Source organism: Telopea speciosissima, chromosome 11, assembly GCF_018873765.1.
Source record: "Telopea speciosissima isolate NSW1024214 ecotype Mountain lineage chromosome 11, Tspe_v1, whole genome shotgun sequence".
Lineage (NCBI taxonomy): Eukaryota > Viridiplantae > Streptophyta > Magnoliopsida > Proteales > Proteaceae > Telopea > Telopea speciosissima.
The window spans coordinates 7,833,796-7,850,133 of NC_057926.1; the positions used below are offsets into that span (position 1 = coordinate 7,833,796).

Below are 16,338 nucleotides of genomic sequence, written 5' to 3' on the forward strand. Positions count from 1 at the left end.
GACTCTGATGGATGACTCTACCAAGCTTTCCAAATCCACCAACTCTGTCATTCTGTTCAACACCTCTCATCACAACTTGACCTGTCAGCTTACTCATTTATCTCTAGTTAGAGACTTGGGTAAAACAATGTCTATCCAAACTCCTGCCTGGCCATACATTTTGTATTTTACTTGCATGGTTAGTCTTACTGGGTTGGGCAAATTTACCCTTACTACTTGACCTAGATTGGTCCTGGTCAACTATAACTATTGACTTAACTGTGTTAACCTGCCTCTGCACATCCTGTGGTGACTGACATCTCATCTCATCAGTGCTTTCAAAAGTCTCAGATACACCCTTGCCTTTCTGCTTTGCCTTGTCTGACAGTGCCAACTGTGCTCTAAGTGCAATAATCTCCTCTTCCATTCCACTACATTTCTCAACACTTGAGTTAAGTTTTGCTTCAAGATCTTCAATTTGCACTTCCAAGCTTGTGAATTCTGTTTGTTGGAACTCTGCCACTTTTTGCTTTGAGTGCATCTATCTCTCTCACTTTCAACAAATTCATCGAGAATAAGTGACTGCTCCTCTAGTTGATCTTTTAACTATATGTTTTTAGAATCAAGTTTGGCGTAGATCACACTCAACGTGGAAAGCTTGGCTTCAAGTATCTCAATAACCTGTGCATCACATCTGGCTTCTACCACATGTAAGGGATAGGACTTCTCAAGCTTTGACAACTGTAGCCTCAAAGTGAAGTTCTCTACTTCAAGCATTCAACATTTCTCATCCTTAGTGATGATCTGAGCTTCAAGTGCCTCAACACTAAACTTGAATTCCTTTACCTGTGATTTCAAGTCTTCTATAACATTTTCTGTCACTTTGAGATCATTGCTGAATTTCAAGAATCTCTGCCTCTCTAGGTCCAATTCATCAAGAGTTGACACAAGCTCTTGTTCCAAATCAATTACTCTATCAATGTCTTCATCCTCAGCATCTTTATATCCCTCTATACTCTAGTGCTCAATCTCATAAGAAAGAATAGATGTTGACTCTATGCTCTCTGATTCTGGATGACTGTACAAGTACACTGCTAGTGATATATCTATCTCTGACACTGAACAAGTGGCTGGTCTCCATACAATTTTTGCAACCTATCCCACATAGACTTTGAGTTCTTGCATTCACTCACTTTAACTCTAATACTATCCACCAAATCATCTAAAATTGTTTATCTTGCCCTAGTGTCCACCTTGCATTGCTTCTTGGAGGCTCCACAACCTCTATCAACTACTTCCCAAATTTCATAGCCCAATGAGCCTAAAAAGAATTCCATTCTTCCTCCATAACATATAATTATTGCCATTGAACGCAGGTGCCAATCCTCTCTCTTCTGAAACCATATTCTGTCATTGGGATCACTCAGCTGCTGATTAAGCCCTCACTGAGTAGTGGCTCTAATACCACTTGTTAAACTAGGCTTCACTATTGAGAGGGGGTGAATCAGTAGTCACAAAAATTCTTTCCAAAATCAAAGTCCCATCAATAGTCAATTATTCATTGCACACATATTAGGCTGCCAATAGCCAATCTAAGTGACCTGTAAGCACCACTAGCTAGGACACCCCATTGGCCAACTACAGTTCATGTGTACCCCCGCCTTCCACCAAGATTGGTAAGGCCAACCAGGAGTAGCACACCCACTCTGCAAGCACACAACACTTCACAATGCACAGATAACAATCCTCCACACATAGAAATATGTGGTTCAACAAGCCTACATCCACGGTGCAATACCCATATCGGGTTTCGTATTTGCACTAATACTCTCCAATCATTGCAACAACAATGAAGGCTTTGGTCCTTGATCGTACAAAGACGAAGGGCAACTACCCCAAACACTCATAGTCCCAACTGTAGGTACCTAAGTCCGTCTAGGATTTTTATCAAACACCTATGAGCAACTAATCATAAGGGTATTACAATGCAATAAATTGGTTGAAAACAAAAACCCCAATCCCAACATTGATCAACTAGGCATTCACAGCATTAAACAACATGCCCTAGGATCTAAGAAATTAAATGTTGGATAGAAATCACATAACTGGGCTAGCCACTTGAAGTTCTCTACTCACAAACATCACCACAAGCTCCTCCAAGCTCACACACCTCCAAAGTAATGAACTCAAGCAATCTTTAAGTGATTCCATGCATCCAAATGCATTGAGCATAAAAAATCCAATGTGTTCTTCTCGTTTTTCTTGAAAATCCCTAATTTGAATCATCAAATTTGGACCTAATATGACAAAGTTATGGCCATTTAACGATTAGAGGGTAATTCTATAATTTTGGGGGCTTTTCGTGACACTTTAAAGCAACGCTACTTTTTTTTTTTTTATGAGAAGAAACCTTATATTACTTAAAGCAAAATATGTACATCATTGGAATTTGGAAGAGTACAACTGTTATTGACCCTAGACCTAGCCAAACCCAACACCGATTTATAGAAGGTCTAACGGTAAAAAAGTTTGCAGTTGCCTCAACTAAACTAAAGTAGTGTTTATGTTCGTTCCAGGGTAAACACATTTTATCACTTGGACAAAATAAAGAATAAAGCAGCACTACTTAAAATCGTGAGTGCGTGATGCGTCAAGAGCCTTCAACTGCCTTCCTAGCCTTCATATGCATCTTCAAAATAGATGGTGACATGGGATCCATCAGGTCTAACTCAAAATCAAAAGGCCCAGATCCTCTTTAGAGGAATATTCCCAAAATCATAAAGTGCACCATTGTGCATGTGCTGAATTAGAACATTTAGTTGACTCTGTGTAGTTCCGCTTGATCAGAATCAACACCTGTGCGGCTCAATCTTCTTCGTTCATTTCAAAGTTCAAACCATTGAACTTCTCAATTTTGCAACCAGGCCCTTCTACCAACCCCTTCAAACTTTGATGTTTATTTTTAAGGTGCTTTCGACTTTTCACAATTGCAAAATAAAGGATATTTCATTTTTTTTGCAGGAGAGGAGCTTCTGTAGGTGAAACCTTCAAAATTTTTCTAAGGCATGGAGCCTTTGCAAGACTCATGCAGCAGGGGTCAAGGCTGGCATGCCCATTCGTGCGGGGGCCTCTGTGGTCATGCTGCCCAGTGAGTGCGACTCCCATGCCATGCTCCTGCAGCAGCTCATCAGAGAGGCGACACTGCCCATCTACCTTGGCCTTGTGGCCATGTTGCCGCCCATGCACGCTATACCAATGCATGCCTTTGCTGCCCAGCTGGGCTTGGCCATAAGCCATGTGGCCTTGCCACAACTACAAATCCAGTCCTTCCATAGGCCATGTGGCCTCATATCTTGCCACCTCACTTCAAGACACTCCAACTCACTGCCTTGTTTAGGTGCCATTGGCTTTGTGGGCCTTCATGCTACCATGCTCATGCTGACCGTGAGCTTGGGCAATGCCATTTGCCTCATGTGTAATAGCATTGTTGCACCATGTCTTGGTTGCACTGGGCTCCATATTTTGCTAGCTGCTATGCATGATGCAACATCATCATCAGATCTCAAGAACACTTGCCACCTTAAAACTCTGAACATGCACATTATTATATCAACTCATGCCCATACATCATGCTACGATCATACCATGCAACATAATACATCCATCCATCTTTATGATTGAATTCATGTAAATCGACACAATACCCATGCATGCATCCATTTTACGACACATACCATGCATCCTCATGACATCATAGCATGCACTCACATCACTTGCATATCATTTCACATGTAGCCATCATCATTATATTGTGTCATGACGATGCCATCACTTACCATGCATTATAGCAACAATCATGATCTCCCATGCATCCACATGGTGAACTCCATTATTCCACATCACCTTTACACCAACAAGAATATGTCATATACTGCTAAATCACCTCCAAACTCGCAACTTTCTTAGATTTGCTCATAAATCATGCGACAGTAAGGAAATCAACATTACTTTTCTGTACAAACTCGGAATTCAATGATTCCAGTTGCATTGGAAAGACGACTCATCATACTACAACTCTTTAGTTCATGATTTCTTCAGATTCTACCAATTGGATGTTTCAAATTTGATCCAAAGTTACCCCTTTCTACATGCTTCTATGATGCACTTTCGAAAACTGACATGAACCAATACCCTGTTGCTTCCAGCCTCTGTCAGACATTACCAAACACCATGAAACACTACCAACCACCTCCGAACACTGCCACACATGCCCAGAAGCCTTAGTAAACTATCCAACCTGTGTCTAACTTGTTTAAAAATCCAACTAACTAGTACATTGCCATAACTTCCAAGAATGCTGTCATAACTCGTAACACTTGTACATGTTGGTACGTACACCGGTACCACAACAAATGCCATTTCTCTGCTCAATATGCCATTTGTGTGAGTGTGTTACTCAATTGAATGTGTTGACAACAATAACAACAACACCAGTCATAGTCCAACAAACATAACATTTTCTATTCAAATCTTTTGCCGTTTCCTTTAGTCCCACTTGTATTCCTCTTTGAAACGATAATCAATTCCTCGAATCATGTTCGTTGCGTGGTGCTCTAATTCATAAAAGGACAAAATCTCATCCTCCCCTGGTCATGCAGAGTTAAAAAACCTGGAATTAAAAGAAAGAAGGGGGTTGGTTTGTTGTCTGTAAGCACCAATTGCAGTGTTTCAGTGATGGCTGAAGCGCACGAAGAAGAGCGCCTTGACGTCCTCACGAGAACAGGTCAAAAAACTGGGATTTCAAAAAATAGGCGAGTTATCATCCTCTGGTCATTGTTAATAATTTCGATTATTGCTTCCTTGCTTTGTTTCTAATCCAATTTGAGCCATTTCAAGCAAAAGTCTCAATGATTTCAGAGATCCTACAATCATAGTTTGATCGAGCTTCTCACACGAACTCTCATATATAACTCTTTCCATGTTCCGCAGCTTATATTCTGAATTATGAATGCAATGTTCATTCATTGGTTCTTAAAATTGATCATTATACTCAAAACAGAGCAGAATAAATGAAATATATTGACTTAGTTGATGGATTAATCGACTAAAAATGATGTGTTCGTCTTAAAAGTTGAAGCTGCCTTTTTTTTTTTTTGTTATCGTGGATTTGCTGCTTTAGTTGTTGGATAATTGCTAGTTTTGAATGATTCTGTGGTTATAAATTTTTGGTTTTGTTCTTATGCAGGAGTGAGGTTCACAGAGATGGAGATTTTCATCGATCTGTTCATGTGTGGATTTTTTCTGAGAGTACTCAAGAGTTGCTTCTGCAGCGCCGAGCTGACTGCAAGGATTCGTGGCCAGGGTTGTGGGATATATCAAGCGCTGGCCATATATCTGCTGGTGATTCGTCACTTGTATCGGCCAGGTAGCTAAAAGCATTGCCATGGTATGCTGGGGAGGGTTTGCTTCCTTGGAATTAGTAGTGTTTTGAGAAAGCTCCTATGAGCTCTATTTTTGTGTACCTCATTACTCGAAGAAACAGAAGAGTTTGTCATTGTTTGCCCATTACCGACTTCCTAGTACCCAGTCTTGTGCTGTGTGTGTGTGTGTGTGTGTGTGAGTGTTACTTTCTCTTTGCATCCTGCCAAAATTCTTTCTCCTTCCCCCCCCCCCCCCACCTTAAAATAATAATAATCTGCTCATAGAAATTAAGCTAGGAGATACATTTCTTCATTGTGATGCTTTATGTGTTTTCTATCTGAAGAGTACTTAACTCGTCACATGGATTTAATAATTGTGACTTGTTCTTCAGTGTATTACTATTCCACTTTGTCTCTCTAAATTCAGATTTTTATGATCTTGAGGTTTAGGAATTTTTCTTAAGGAGAATGATAGAGATCTGCCTTTTTTCCTTTAACTGCTAGTAAATGTTATTTTCATATGCTAATGCTGTTGTTAATATTTTGAATTGGGAGCTCTGATTTGCTTTTGATTGTTTTGTCCTGAAACTTTCAGAAGTATAAATAGCTGGTAAATTGTTTCCCAACTATCAAATTCTCTTTTCAACATAATGTCTGGGTAAAGGATTATACCATATTTTGTTTTGAGCAGCTGTGTGCTTGTCAAATAGAACAACGTGATATTAAGCTGTTGAGTCTCTTGGAAATCTAAATTCTTAGAATGGATATTGTCTAATTTGCTATTTGTTGTTCGACCTGATATATCCTTTATGTCCATTGGCACATAATGTTTATATAGTGGATCTGCTTTTGAAGTGACCTGTTCACTTTAACAAATTCTTACATGCTTCCAGGAGGGAACTTCATGAAGAACTAGGTTTGGCTCTTCCAAATGATGCATTTGAGTTGATTTTCGTTTTTCTTCAAAAATGGTTAGTAGATTCCCTTTTTTTCTGTGCTTACATTTTCATCTTCTTTGTGTAATATGTTTGCACATTTTTTTCCATGCTAGTTGAATTCTCTGATTTTCATGAACAGCGTTTAGTACTTTGGACCACTCAATTGTGTCTATATATTGACCTTCTAATTGTTTTTTTATGTGATGAATGCAGTGTTCTAAATGATGGTAAATTTATCAACAATGAATTCAATGATGTGTATCTGGTAACGACTCTAGCTCCAATTCCTTTGGAGGCCTTTACTCTTCAGGTGAGAACCTTAAAGTTGGTCATAACATAGAGACACTGTAGAATTCCTTATGTATAATTTATTGAATGGAGGCTTTTTAAAGTACTGTAAACTGGTGCCAATAAAAGTTTCACAAGATATTAATTTAAAATTTCTATCCATGTGAATTGTAAAACCTATTGTATGCTTCAGTCCTTTTATACGTCACAGACAAGCAGCTTGATTGGTTCTAGAATCTAGAAGATTAATGTGTTTATGCTTTAAACTTTATTTTGAAACCAGAAGCGTTTGGATGAATGATTTCTTTACTTTTATTTAGGGAATAATTGATCTGAACTACTTTTTTTTTTGTTATAACTACTGTACAGTAGCTTGCAGCTATGTTGATCCTCAAAGTTATGAACATTTTTTTATGTTATAAAATTTGTGCTTTGTTAATTATTATTTGTGAAGAATATTCTATATGAATCCATCTGCATGTGTCCATTCAGACGTCTAACTTGGAAATTTCTTTTATCATCTTAAAATTTGTCTGATTAATTGGTTCAATCGGTTGAACTGTATTCAATAATTTCAACTGACATGGTCATTTGTTTTATCTGTAATTAAAATTGTAGGAATCAGAAGTTTCTGCTGTTAAATATATTTCTTTGGAGGAATATAGAAGCTTACTTGCAAAAGAAGATCACGAATATGTTCCTTGTGATGTAAATGGGCAATATGGTCAATTATTTGATATACTTGCAAAAAGGTATGCCATTGAGAACTATCACAGTAGGTCATTCTTAATTATTCATTAAATATTTTTATCGCTAATAAATTTTTGCGAAATCAGTACCATCCAATTCTTTACTCCCACTTGATAGTTGATACATGGTAGTATAAAGATTTAAGAACAATAGAGGATAATAAAATAGGGAAGTTCTCGAAATATGAACTGACCATATGGGAAAATAAGAACAGAATGTCCAATTTTCTGCGTGGAAGAAGAGTACTCTGCCTTTTTATTCTATGGTAGTAGACACCAAAAGGTTCAGGGATTCAACAAGAAATGAACAAAATGATTTCAGTGGAGTGTATTCAGATACTAGAATTCTACATTGTTGTAAATAACGGCGGAGTTGTCTAGTTTTATGTATTGCTTTGTTTTCTACAGTTTTTGGATGTTATTATTTGTCTATTAGTGTATTTTGCTTGCAGGTATCGATACGATATGGCTGGTAGATATTGAGATTTGCAATGTCGATATGATACAGAAATGGATACATATGTATAGAACCAATACGGGTTGATATAGATGGATACAGACTGGTACGAACTGGTACACTCGATACACAAGCTGCCAATACCTCAAAATCCCAGTTTTTGGAAGAAAACTTTTTCCTACTCATTTTTTTTGGCCAAAACCTAAGTGGATCCCATCTACACTAAAAAAGGACATTGGAGGAGTGATTAAATAAACAAAGGATTTGCATTAAGGCTTATCAAAGTGAAGATCTAACATCAACGCTGGGTGTTGAAAGTATGTTAAAAAATAGTTTTTTTTTTTCTTCTTGAATCTTGGCTTTTCTAGCTTGTTTTTGCCGAGTATCACATCTAAACTGGAAAACTGACCTAGAGTTAGATCATCTTGAATGATATGTGATCTATAATATATTATATATATGTATATATATATATATATATATATATATATATATATTATATTATATTTGTTTTTAAGTACTTGTTATTTGTAGTTACCTTTTACTTCAGATTGTTTAATATGTTACTAGTAGAGTAGTAGTATGGTTAGTGTGTATATACTTAATTTATGTTATTTAATACTTAATAGTATGTTTATACTTACATATTGCTTGCTTGGGTTGGACCTTTAGGGGTTACTAAGCCAGTATCCTAACACACAGATAGATTCTTTTTTTTTAAAAAATCTCCTTGCTTAATTGTTTTCAATCACTTATTAGTAGGTTTGATGTTGCACTTGCCAATGAAGATTTGAATCACATAGATGCTGTGAAGACAAAGATAATGTGACATTGGTTGGATATCATTATTTATTGCTTATTTATGGTGCACAAGGCTTAAAACACTTGTTTTGTATGTATCTTAAGCAAGGATTTAAGTATTGGTATCTGAGGGGTATTTTTTTAAAAACATATCATATCATATCGAAGAGGTGCAAGATGCGCTAAAGCTACGCATGGTAACGGTTAAGAAATGCATAGATGTGCTTATGATACATATAAAATACAGTGTTGAAGCATAAAACACCTTATTTCGCAATATGTATGTATATATATGTATCAACTTGATGTAAGGATTAGAATCATTTTTTTATCTAATTTAGTGATGCATAAAAAAGAAGTAAGAAAAAATTTTGAGCACCCAAAAAAAAAAAAAAAGAGAGATCTGAAACTTCACCTCTTTTCACCCAAATCTCTTTCGATCCGTGATTTTAGTATTGTGAACCCTCAAAACTTGTTGAAATTGTGAAAATTAGGGTCGTTTTTTACGTTAGATGATTTCCTCCAGCTTAGATTGAAGAGATAAACAAGTTTCCAAGGCCTTCGGTTGCTCTTGGTTTTGTATCTCACTGATGGTTTCTGTTTGCAGGTTTAAAGGATGCGTATCAAGTGTATCTTACCTGTATCGATCTGTATCGGTCCGTATCAGATTTTATTGATCTGTATTGGTCAATACAATTTTTTTTTCTAAAAAATTATTATTGTATTGGTAATTATCGTATCAATACCCACGATACCAATATGTATCGGCTGATATGATATGCTCCGATACTGATACTTGTCACCTTGATTGAACTAATACCGTTGAGATCTATACTTATCTGTGTCACCTAGCCTGAGTTGGGGCTTGGGCCTAAGTTGACTTAGTTTACATGTTGAATAATACTGTTAATAACAAGATTAGTTTACATCATCTTTTTTTTTTTTTTGATAATTAGTTTACATCATCTTTAGTACATACATGAAGATTACTTGTATGTACTTTTGGTAGTTTTGGTGTGAAAAGTTCTATACTTTCAGACTTGGAAAGGAGTTTTTACATTTTTTGATCATGAGAGATTTTTTTTTGGTTTTTCCTACTCCAAAAGAAACTATAGTTTTCTAAACGTAATTACAGTAATCTTTTAGTATATTGTTCAGTCTAGAATCTATATATTGGAAAGTCAAACTTAGCTAAACAGCCTCAAGTACTTGGTCGAAACTGAATTAGTAGATGACTTGCTCTGTTCAGGACATTGGTTATGCCTTAAAGCTAGAGCCCTAGCCAATGAGCTGCAGCTCGACCTAATGTAGTCCTAGATTGGTAGGAGCCCAACTAGGAATGAATCAACCAGCTAATGTAGTCCTAGATTGGTAGGAGACCAACTAGGAACGAATCAACCAGGATCTATTATGAACAGGTGAATCGGCTAGGTCAAAAATAGGTTTTTTTTGATGAAATTAAGGTTAGGGTTTGATCTGTGGGTTATGTCAAGTTGAGGTAGGGATTCTATTATTGAAGATCCTGAGACGTTTTGATGGAGTTAGGTATGTAAACTTGAATGGGCAGCAAGGTTAGGGTTAAGGTTTCGGGTTTTTGAAAAGAGAAAAAGATGGATTTTTAGGGTTTATGATGGTCAGATGAGGGGGCAACTTGGATCGAGTTTTCCTTATGGTGAGAGGAGAGTTCGATCCAAAAAAGGAGGGATTTTGCTGGCTAGTTTGGTCTGGACAGAATTTACGTATTGAGAAAAGTGAAAACAAAAAGGGGGAATGTTAGGGTGTGGTGGTTTAGAGGATTAGAAGAAGAAAGGTTAGGCATGGGATGAATCAAACTTTTTTTCACTGTTGTTGCAGAATTTCCTTAGCAACAGCTTGTTTGATTGAGAAACTTGAATAAAAATTGAATCTTTAACTAGAACTTGAAGGAGATCTTCAAAGAACCTGAAGGAGAGCTTCAAAAGAACCACCCGGGCTTCACCCCGCAAGGTGTCAATTGGATCAAACACCAATCCCCCCAACAAACCGCTTGGGCTTCCCACCGCAAGGTGTCAATCGAATCAAACACCGATCCCACCATCCTTGATCAAACACAAGACAAAAATCTTCAATGGAGAAGAAGAGCAGCAAAAGCTTTTCATTAATATCAAAATTCGTCTTCAATACTTTCCCCCTTTACAACCTTGTATCAAAGACTCAAAAATAAACTCCTAGACTAAAAAGTAAAGGCCTAACCCAATTCTTAACCTATTAGGTAACTTAAACTAACTAGGAAACTAAAATTGACTCAAAACAGAGTCCTAATCCAGCCCCACTAAACACTTAAAAGAAAACTACTAAAATCACTTAAATTGAACTACTGGTTCAAACTAGTTTTGGACCGGTCCAATTTAAAACACTAAAATATGAAAAAAAACTAAGTATAGAAGCTAATCCCGTAAGCAACCAAATTACCCGTATTTTAGGTCCATAAAAGTGACCTATTGCATAGAAAACCCATGGGATCAAAGACCCAACATGTATATAACCCAACCCTAGACTTACTACTAAGCAAAAAAACCCAGTTTGGTAATAAATCTACATCAACTCTCCCTAGCTTGAAAAAATTCGTCTTCGAATTTTGCAGTGATGAGGGGGAAACAAAATGTGAGTAGCAACGTTGACCATGTTCATCCATTCTCTAATACCACTTAATGTAGTACTAGATTGGTAGAAGACCAACTAGGAGCTAGTAAACTAGGATCTGTTATGAACAGGTGAATCGGCTAGTTTAAAAATAGGTTTTTGGTAAAGTTTGGGTTAGGGTCTGATGTATGGGTTATGCCAAGTTGAGGTAGGGGAGTCTATCAGTGAAGATCCTGAGATGTTTTGATGGAGTTAGGTATGTAAACTTGAATGGGCAGCAAGGTTAGGGTTAGGGTTTCGGGTTTTCGAAAAGAAAAAGATGGATTTTTAGGGTTTGGCTGGACAGAAGTTAACCAAACTTGAATGGTTTTCTTAGGAGGGTATGAGGGATAATCGGTGAGATTTGTAGACTATTCTGACTGTTGGTTTGGGCTAGGCAGAAATTAGGATTTTGGGTTTTGATTTGAGTTGGAGGGAATTAGGGTTTCAATGGTTGGGAGGGGCCGCAAGGGAGATCGAGTTCTCCTTATGGGCAGGGGGTGTTGTGGTTGAAGTTTGATGAAGTTCTGATGGCTGGTTAGGTTTGTGGAGAGTTTAGGGTATGGGAAAACTGAAAATAACAAAGGGGAAACTAGGGTTGGGTTGTAGAGGATTAGAAGAAGGATGGGGATGTCTCAAACTTACTTTAATTGCAGAATTTCCTTGACAGCAGCTTTTTTGATTGAAAAACTTGAATAAAGATTGAAACTTTAACTAGAACTTGAAGGAGATCTTCAAAGAACTTGAAGGAGAGCTTCAAAAGAACCACCCGGGCTTCACACCGCAAGGTGTCGATTGGATCAAACACCAATCCCACCAATCTCTTCCACAACTTTGCAACTGATTTTTCCTCTCTTTTTCTCTTTTCCTTCCTCTTCCTCATCTCCTTCCTACTCTCATCTTCTCGCTTCCTCAATTGTTGTCCTTCAGTCTTTAGTTTCCAACTGGTATTGCCATGGGGCTATAATTGTAGCATAAAATAGATGTACAGCTGGGTTCCCCTGTTGGCTGCCCTGCTTACTAGTTGCTGTCATCCATTTTGTCTAGGTTGAGTAGAAACCATCTGGGGTGCTCTAATGAACAATTGGTCAATCAGTACTGACCGGTAGGAATGGTTGTCATATCAACTAATCTGATGAATTAACAAATTCTGAAGTGATGCAGTCTCTAATCTATGACAGTCAGTTGGAAACTGTTATTCATCTATTATGCAGGTGCTCATTTACCACCAAATGTATCACTGTGCTGATTGAGGACTGGAGAAGATATTGACTTTACTGGGGAGGAAGATTGCTGTAGAACCTTCATCTCTGTTCTTCTGCATTTATGAAGGGGAAAAGTGGTGCTGGAGACTACTGTTTTCTAGGATTCAGTAGTAAAAAATGAATTTGCCTTAGATAGACTCTTTACCTTCTAAACTGGCCTTCTAACATAACTTGTTACATTATATTGGGAGGGTTCTATCGTAATTTTATCTTTTTGTGCATCCTCTGCTGTGTATGGTTTTTATTTGTTCATGCTTCTTGTGTACTCTTGCCCATTCTTCGTACCGATATATAGTTTGAATTTCTCTCTCAAAATAAAAATAAAAAAATAATTAATGAAAGAGAAAAGAATTTGAGAACTTCTAAAATAAATTTTAGTCACTGTGAGGTCGGTATTAAGTGGTAGCTTATGACAGACAGTTTCATGTGCTATGTTCATGTTTTTCCAAATTTTCTCTTCTAACTTCTGTGTTCTACAGACATAGTGTGAACCCTAGACATATGAATGGGAGTATAAGATGTAAAATCCTATTCCACTTTCAAATTGATACATAAGTCAAATAAAGTTTGGCTAAAATGCAGAATGATTTTGGTTTAGGCTATCCTATGCCCTTAATTTGATCTTTCATATATGAGTTCTCTCTCCCATTTTTTTTTCATGTTTTTCAATTGTATAACATTGAGAGCACCTGCCACCCTCCCAAGAAAAAAAAAAATGAAAGAACAATTCCTCATCCAAGCAGAGACGAACAGATACGTGCTAGTACAGTTAGGCACTACTGGCAGTCACTAACTCATTTACTTCACTTTTTCATCTTTTGTCCGTAATGGATGGATAGCTATCTATTCATTTTACTGAACTAACGAACATTTTTCATTCTATAGTGCCATATTGTAATATTTGATTTTGTTTTTGTAGGTTTCCTCTTTATTTTTGTGGTTACTGGTTTGGGGAAATCTTTCCCAATTGTAGAGCTCCACTTTGCATTGTAGATAGAATTACCTTTGTTGCCGTTGATAAAAAGAAAAACAGAGGAATGGCCGTGAACATGGGTTTCAGTGTCTGACATGACAGCTCCTGTGAAAATTACATAGGCTTAAATAATAATACAAGTGTTGTTATTGGTGTCTGTGAGCTATATGAAAAACAAGGACACAATTTTTAGCTGACCAATTATTCAGTTTCCCCCCTTAATTTCACGTGTATGTTCTAATCTCATTTGACATTTCTGTAGGTACAATTGTAATACAGAGGCTCGATGTTTGAGTCTGCAGAAACAGATTTCTCGTTATTCTCCAGTTTGTCTTGATCCAGAGGTACGTATTGTTCTTCTTCCGCACATTAATCTCACTATTTTCGTCATTATCAGAATCTCAGCTGATTGTTTTATGTTAATTCTCTTGATTCCTGCTTGAGATTTTATTTGGTGGTAGTTTTGGATTGAATACATTTGTTGGATTAAGTTCTTTCTCATCTGCTCAGATGGTTAGCCATGTCTCTGATCCTCCTTAACTTGGATTTGGATGTTCACAACTTAATATTTCTTGATAAAAAGATTACAGAGCTTATGTAAGGGCAAGACAGTTATGTGTCTATACAATCAAAAGAAAATAGAAACAATATGCATTTTGAGCAGGGGAAAAAAATTAGACATAGTAAATTAAGAGCGTACTCCTTATTAGGATATTCCTACGTTTTTCTAAAGATGTTATAGTATGGAAGTTTGTGAAAGCATAGAAGAAGCCAAGAATTGATGTGCAATTGCTAAAATTAGGTAAAATATCATACCCCTCCCCTCTAAGTTTCCTTAATATCAACCCAGTACCCAAGTTTTGAAAAATGATAATTCCCTCCCCTACTTTATAAAGATTCTATCAACCCCATCCTAACCATTAAAAAACGCCATTAAGTGATGACGTGGCATGTTCAAAATTTCTAAAACCCCAAAATACCCTTGATATAATTATATTCCAATTTTGCCCTCTCTTACTTTCCCGATTTTGCCCTCCCCTCCTCCTCCTCCTTCTTCTTCTTCTTCCGCCAGCACCACCATCATCGCCACCACTCTTCCACCGCCAGCACCCCTGCTAGCACTGAAACCCCTCTTTCATCCTCTCTCTCTCCACTCCTCTCTCTCTCTCTCTCTCTCTCTCTCTCTCAAGGAAATAAATTCTGTATAGAAGCAGAGAAGCAAGCAATCATTCTGCAACCCCTACCTACCTTCTCGTGCAAGGTCTGAAGAGTGAAGGATCGATCATTCGAGCTAATACCAGTGCCACCTAAACATTAACCGACAAATAACTTCGAATAAACATAGGTTAGTCGTTTCAGAAAAAACTAATCAGAAAGCATTAACGGTTGAATCACAAAAAATGACTCATAACATCGCAGAAGATGAACAGCCAAAAGACTCAAAACAAAACAAAAAATGCAATTTCAAAGAACAATAAGGAACAGAAACGTAATCAGGATAGAAGGGCAAAAAACCACATATGCATTTCAGGGAACTGATTCATAATAAAACAATATGTAATTTCGAAGAATTGGTTCAAAGCATTTCAGTGCAATTACTGAAATAGGAAAGGGTTTCTAACAAGTATATTTTTTCTAAGAAATCAATTTTTAGAAAAAACACCAATGAGATTCCAATGGTGGAGGTAAAACCGACCCGTTGGAGCAAAGAAAATTTAGTTCTAAGAGGGTTTTGCGCAGCGGCGAACTCCGTGCTCCTCCTTCCGTGGTGGGTTGGAGTTTGCAATGGCAAAGCGTGGGCAGGGGAAGCTTGAGATTCTTGCGCAACACAGTCCCCTGTGATTTGCAGCAAATGCCCGTTATGATTTGAAATATATATCAGTGCTCGTTACAACATTCACGATCAGAGTGGAAAGATATTCCCAAGTGGTTTTGCTGTGAAGGTACAACAAAGCCATAGACTTGGCGGTTTAAGAACTCAGAACCAGGAGGCTAAGTTGGGTGGACTCTCCACGGCACCGGAACCGCCATCGGCGCCAAATACTCCAATAGAGGCCTATTACGAAGGAGGGTTTGGGTATATTGTGGGTCGCGGTTCCTGGCAGGGAAGGGGAGTACTGTTGCAGCAGAGGTAATGGGGTACGGGTTGGGTGGGGGATAAAGGACAGGTGGTGGGGCGGGGCTACGAGACAAGGTGGATTTGGGAGAGAGAGAGAGAGAGAGAGGAGAGGATGAAAGAGGGTGGGAGAGGGTAGATTTATAAGTAAATGGGGAAGTGGTGAGAAGTTAATAAGAGGTGGGCAGACCTGATTCCTAAGAGGGGTTTCGGTGGTGGCGGTGGTGCTTGCGGTGGAAGAGTGGTGGCGATAATGGTGGTGCTGCTAAAGAAGAAGTGGGGATGATGGTGATGCTGGCGGAGGAAGAAGAAGAAGAAGAAGGAGAAGGGGAGGGCAAATTTGGAATAAATTAGAATATAATTATATTAAGGGTATTTTGGGGTTTTAAAAATTTTGTACATGCCACATCATCACTTAATGGTGTATTTTAACGGTTAGGGTACGGTTGATAGAATCTTTATAAAGTAGGGGAGGAAATTATCATTTTTCAAAACTTGGGTACTGGGTTGATATTAAGGAAACTTAGAGGGGAGGGGGATGATGGATGATATTTTCCCCTAAAATTATTTTTTTACTTTGTAGAGGGTGTCTCTATAGCATGAAATTACTATATTACAATAAAAAGCACAGCTACAGGGAACCCCACCCCAAAAAAAAAAAAAAAAAAAAAATTTTTTTTTTTAAAATTCT

General features: G+C 37.6%; 1 protein-coding gene across 3 annotated transcripts in view; it reads left to right on the forward strand.

Moving 5' to 3' along the window:
* Positions 1-4,603: 4,603 nt before the first annotated feature.
* Positions 4,604-16,338, forward strand: part of LOC122646403 (nudix hydrolase 3-like) — a 76,187-nt gene continuing 64,452 nt past the window's right edge. For 2 of the 3 annotated variants that reach the window (XM_043839952.1, XM_043839950.1), the window contains exons 1-6: positions 4,604-4,790; positions 5,225-5,404; positions 6,293-6,370; positions 6,551-6,647; positions 7,244-7,377; positions 13,794-13,875. In XM_043839952.1, the coding sequence (XP_043695887.1) occupies positions 4,714-4,790; positions 5,225-5,404; positions 6,293-6,370; positions 6,551-6,647; positions 7,244-7,377; positions 13,794-13,875 (648 nt within the window). In that variant the 5' untranslated portion in view covers positions 4,604-4,713. Of the gene's footprint in view, positions 4,791-5,218; positions 5,405-6,292; positions 6,371-6,550; positions 6,648-7,243; positions 7,378-13,793; positions 13,876-16,338 lie in introns of all 3 variants that reach the window. The other variant, XM_043839951.1, reaches the window with a different exon arrangement.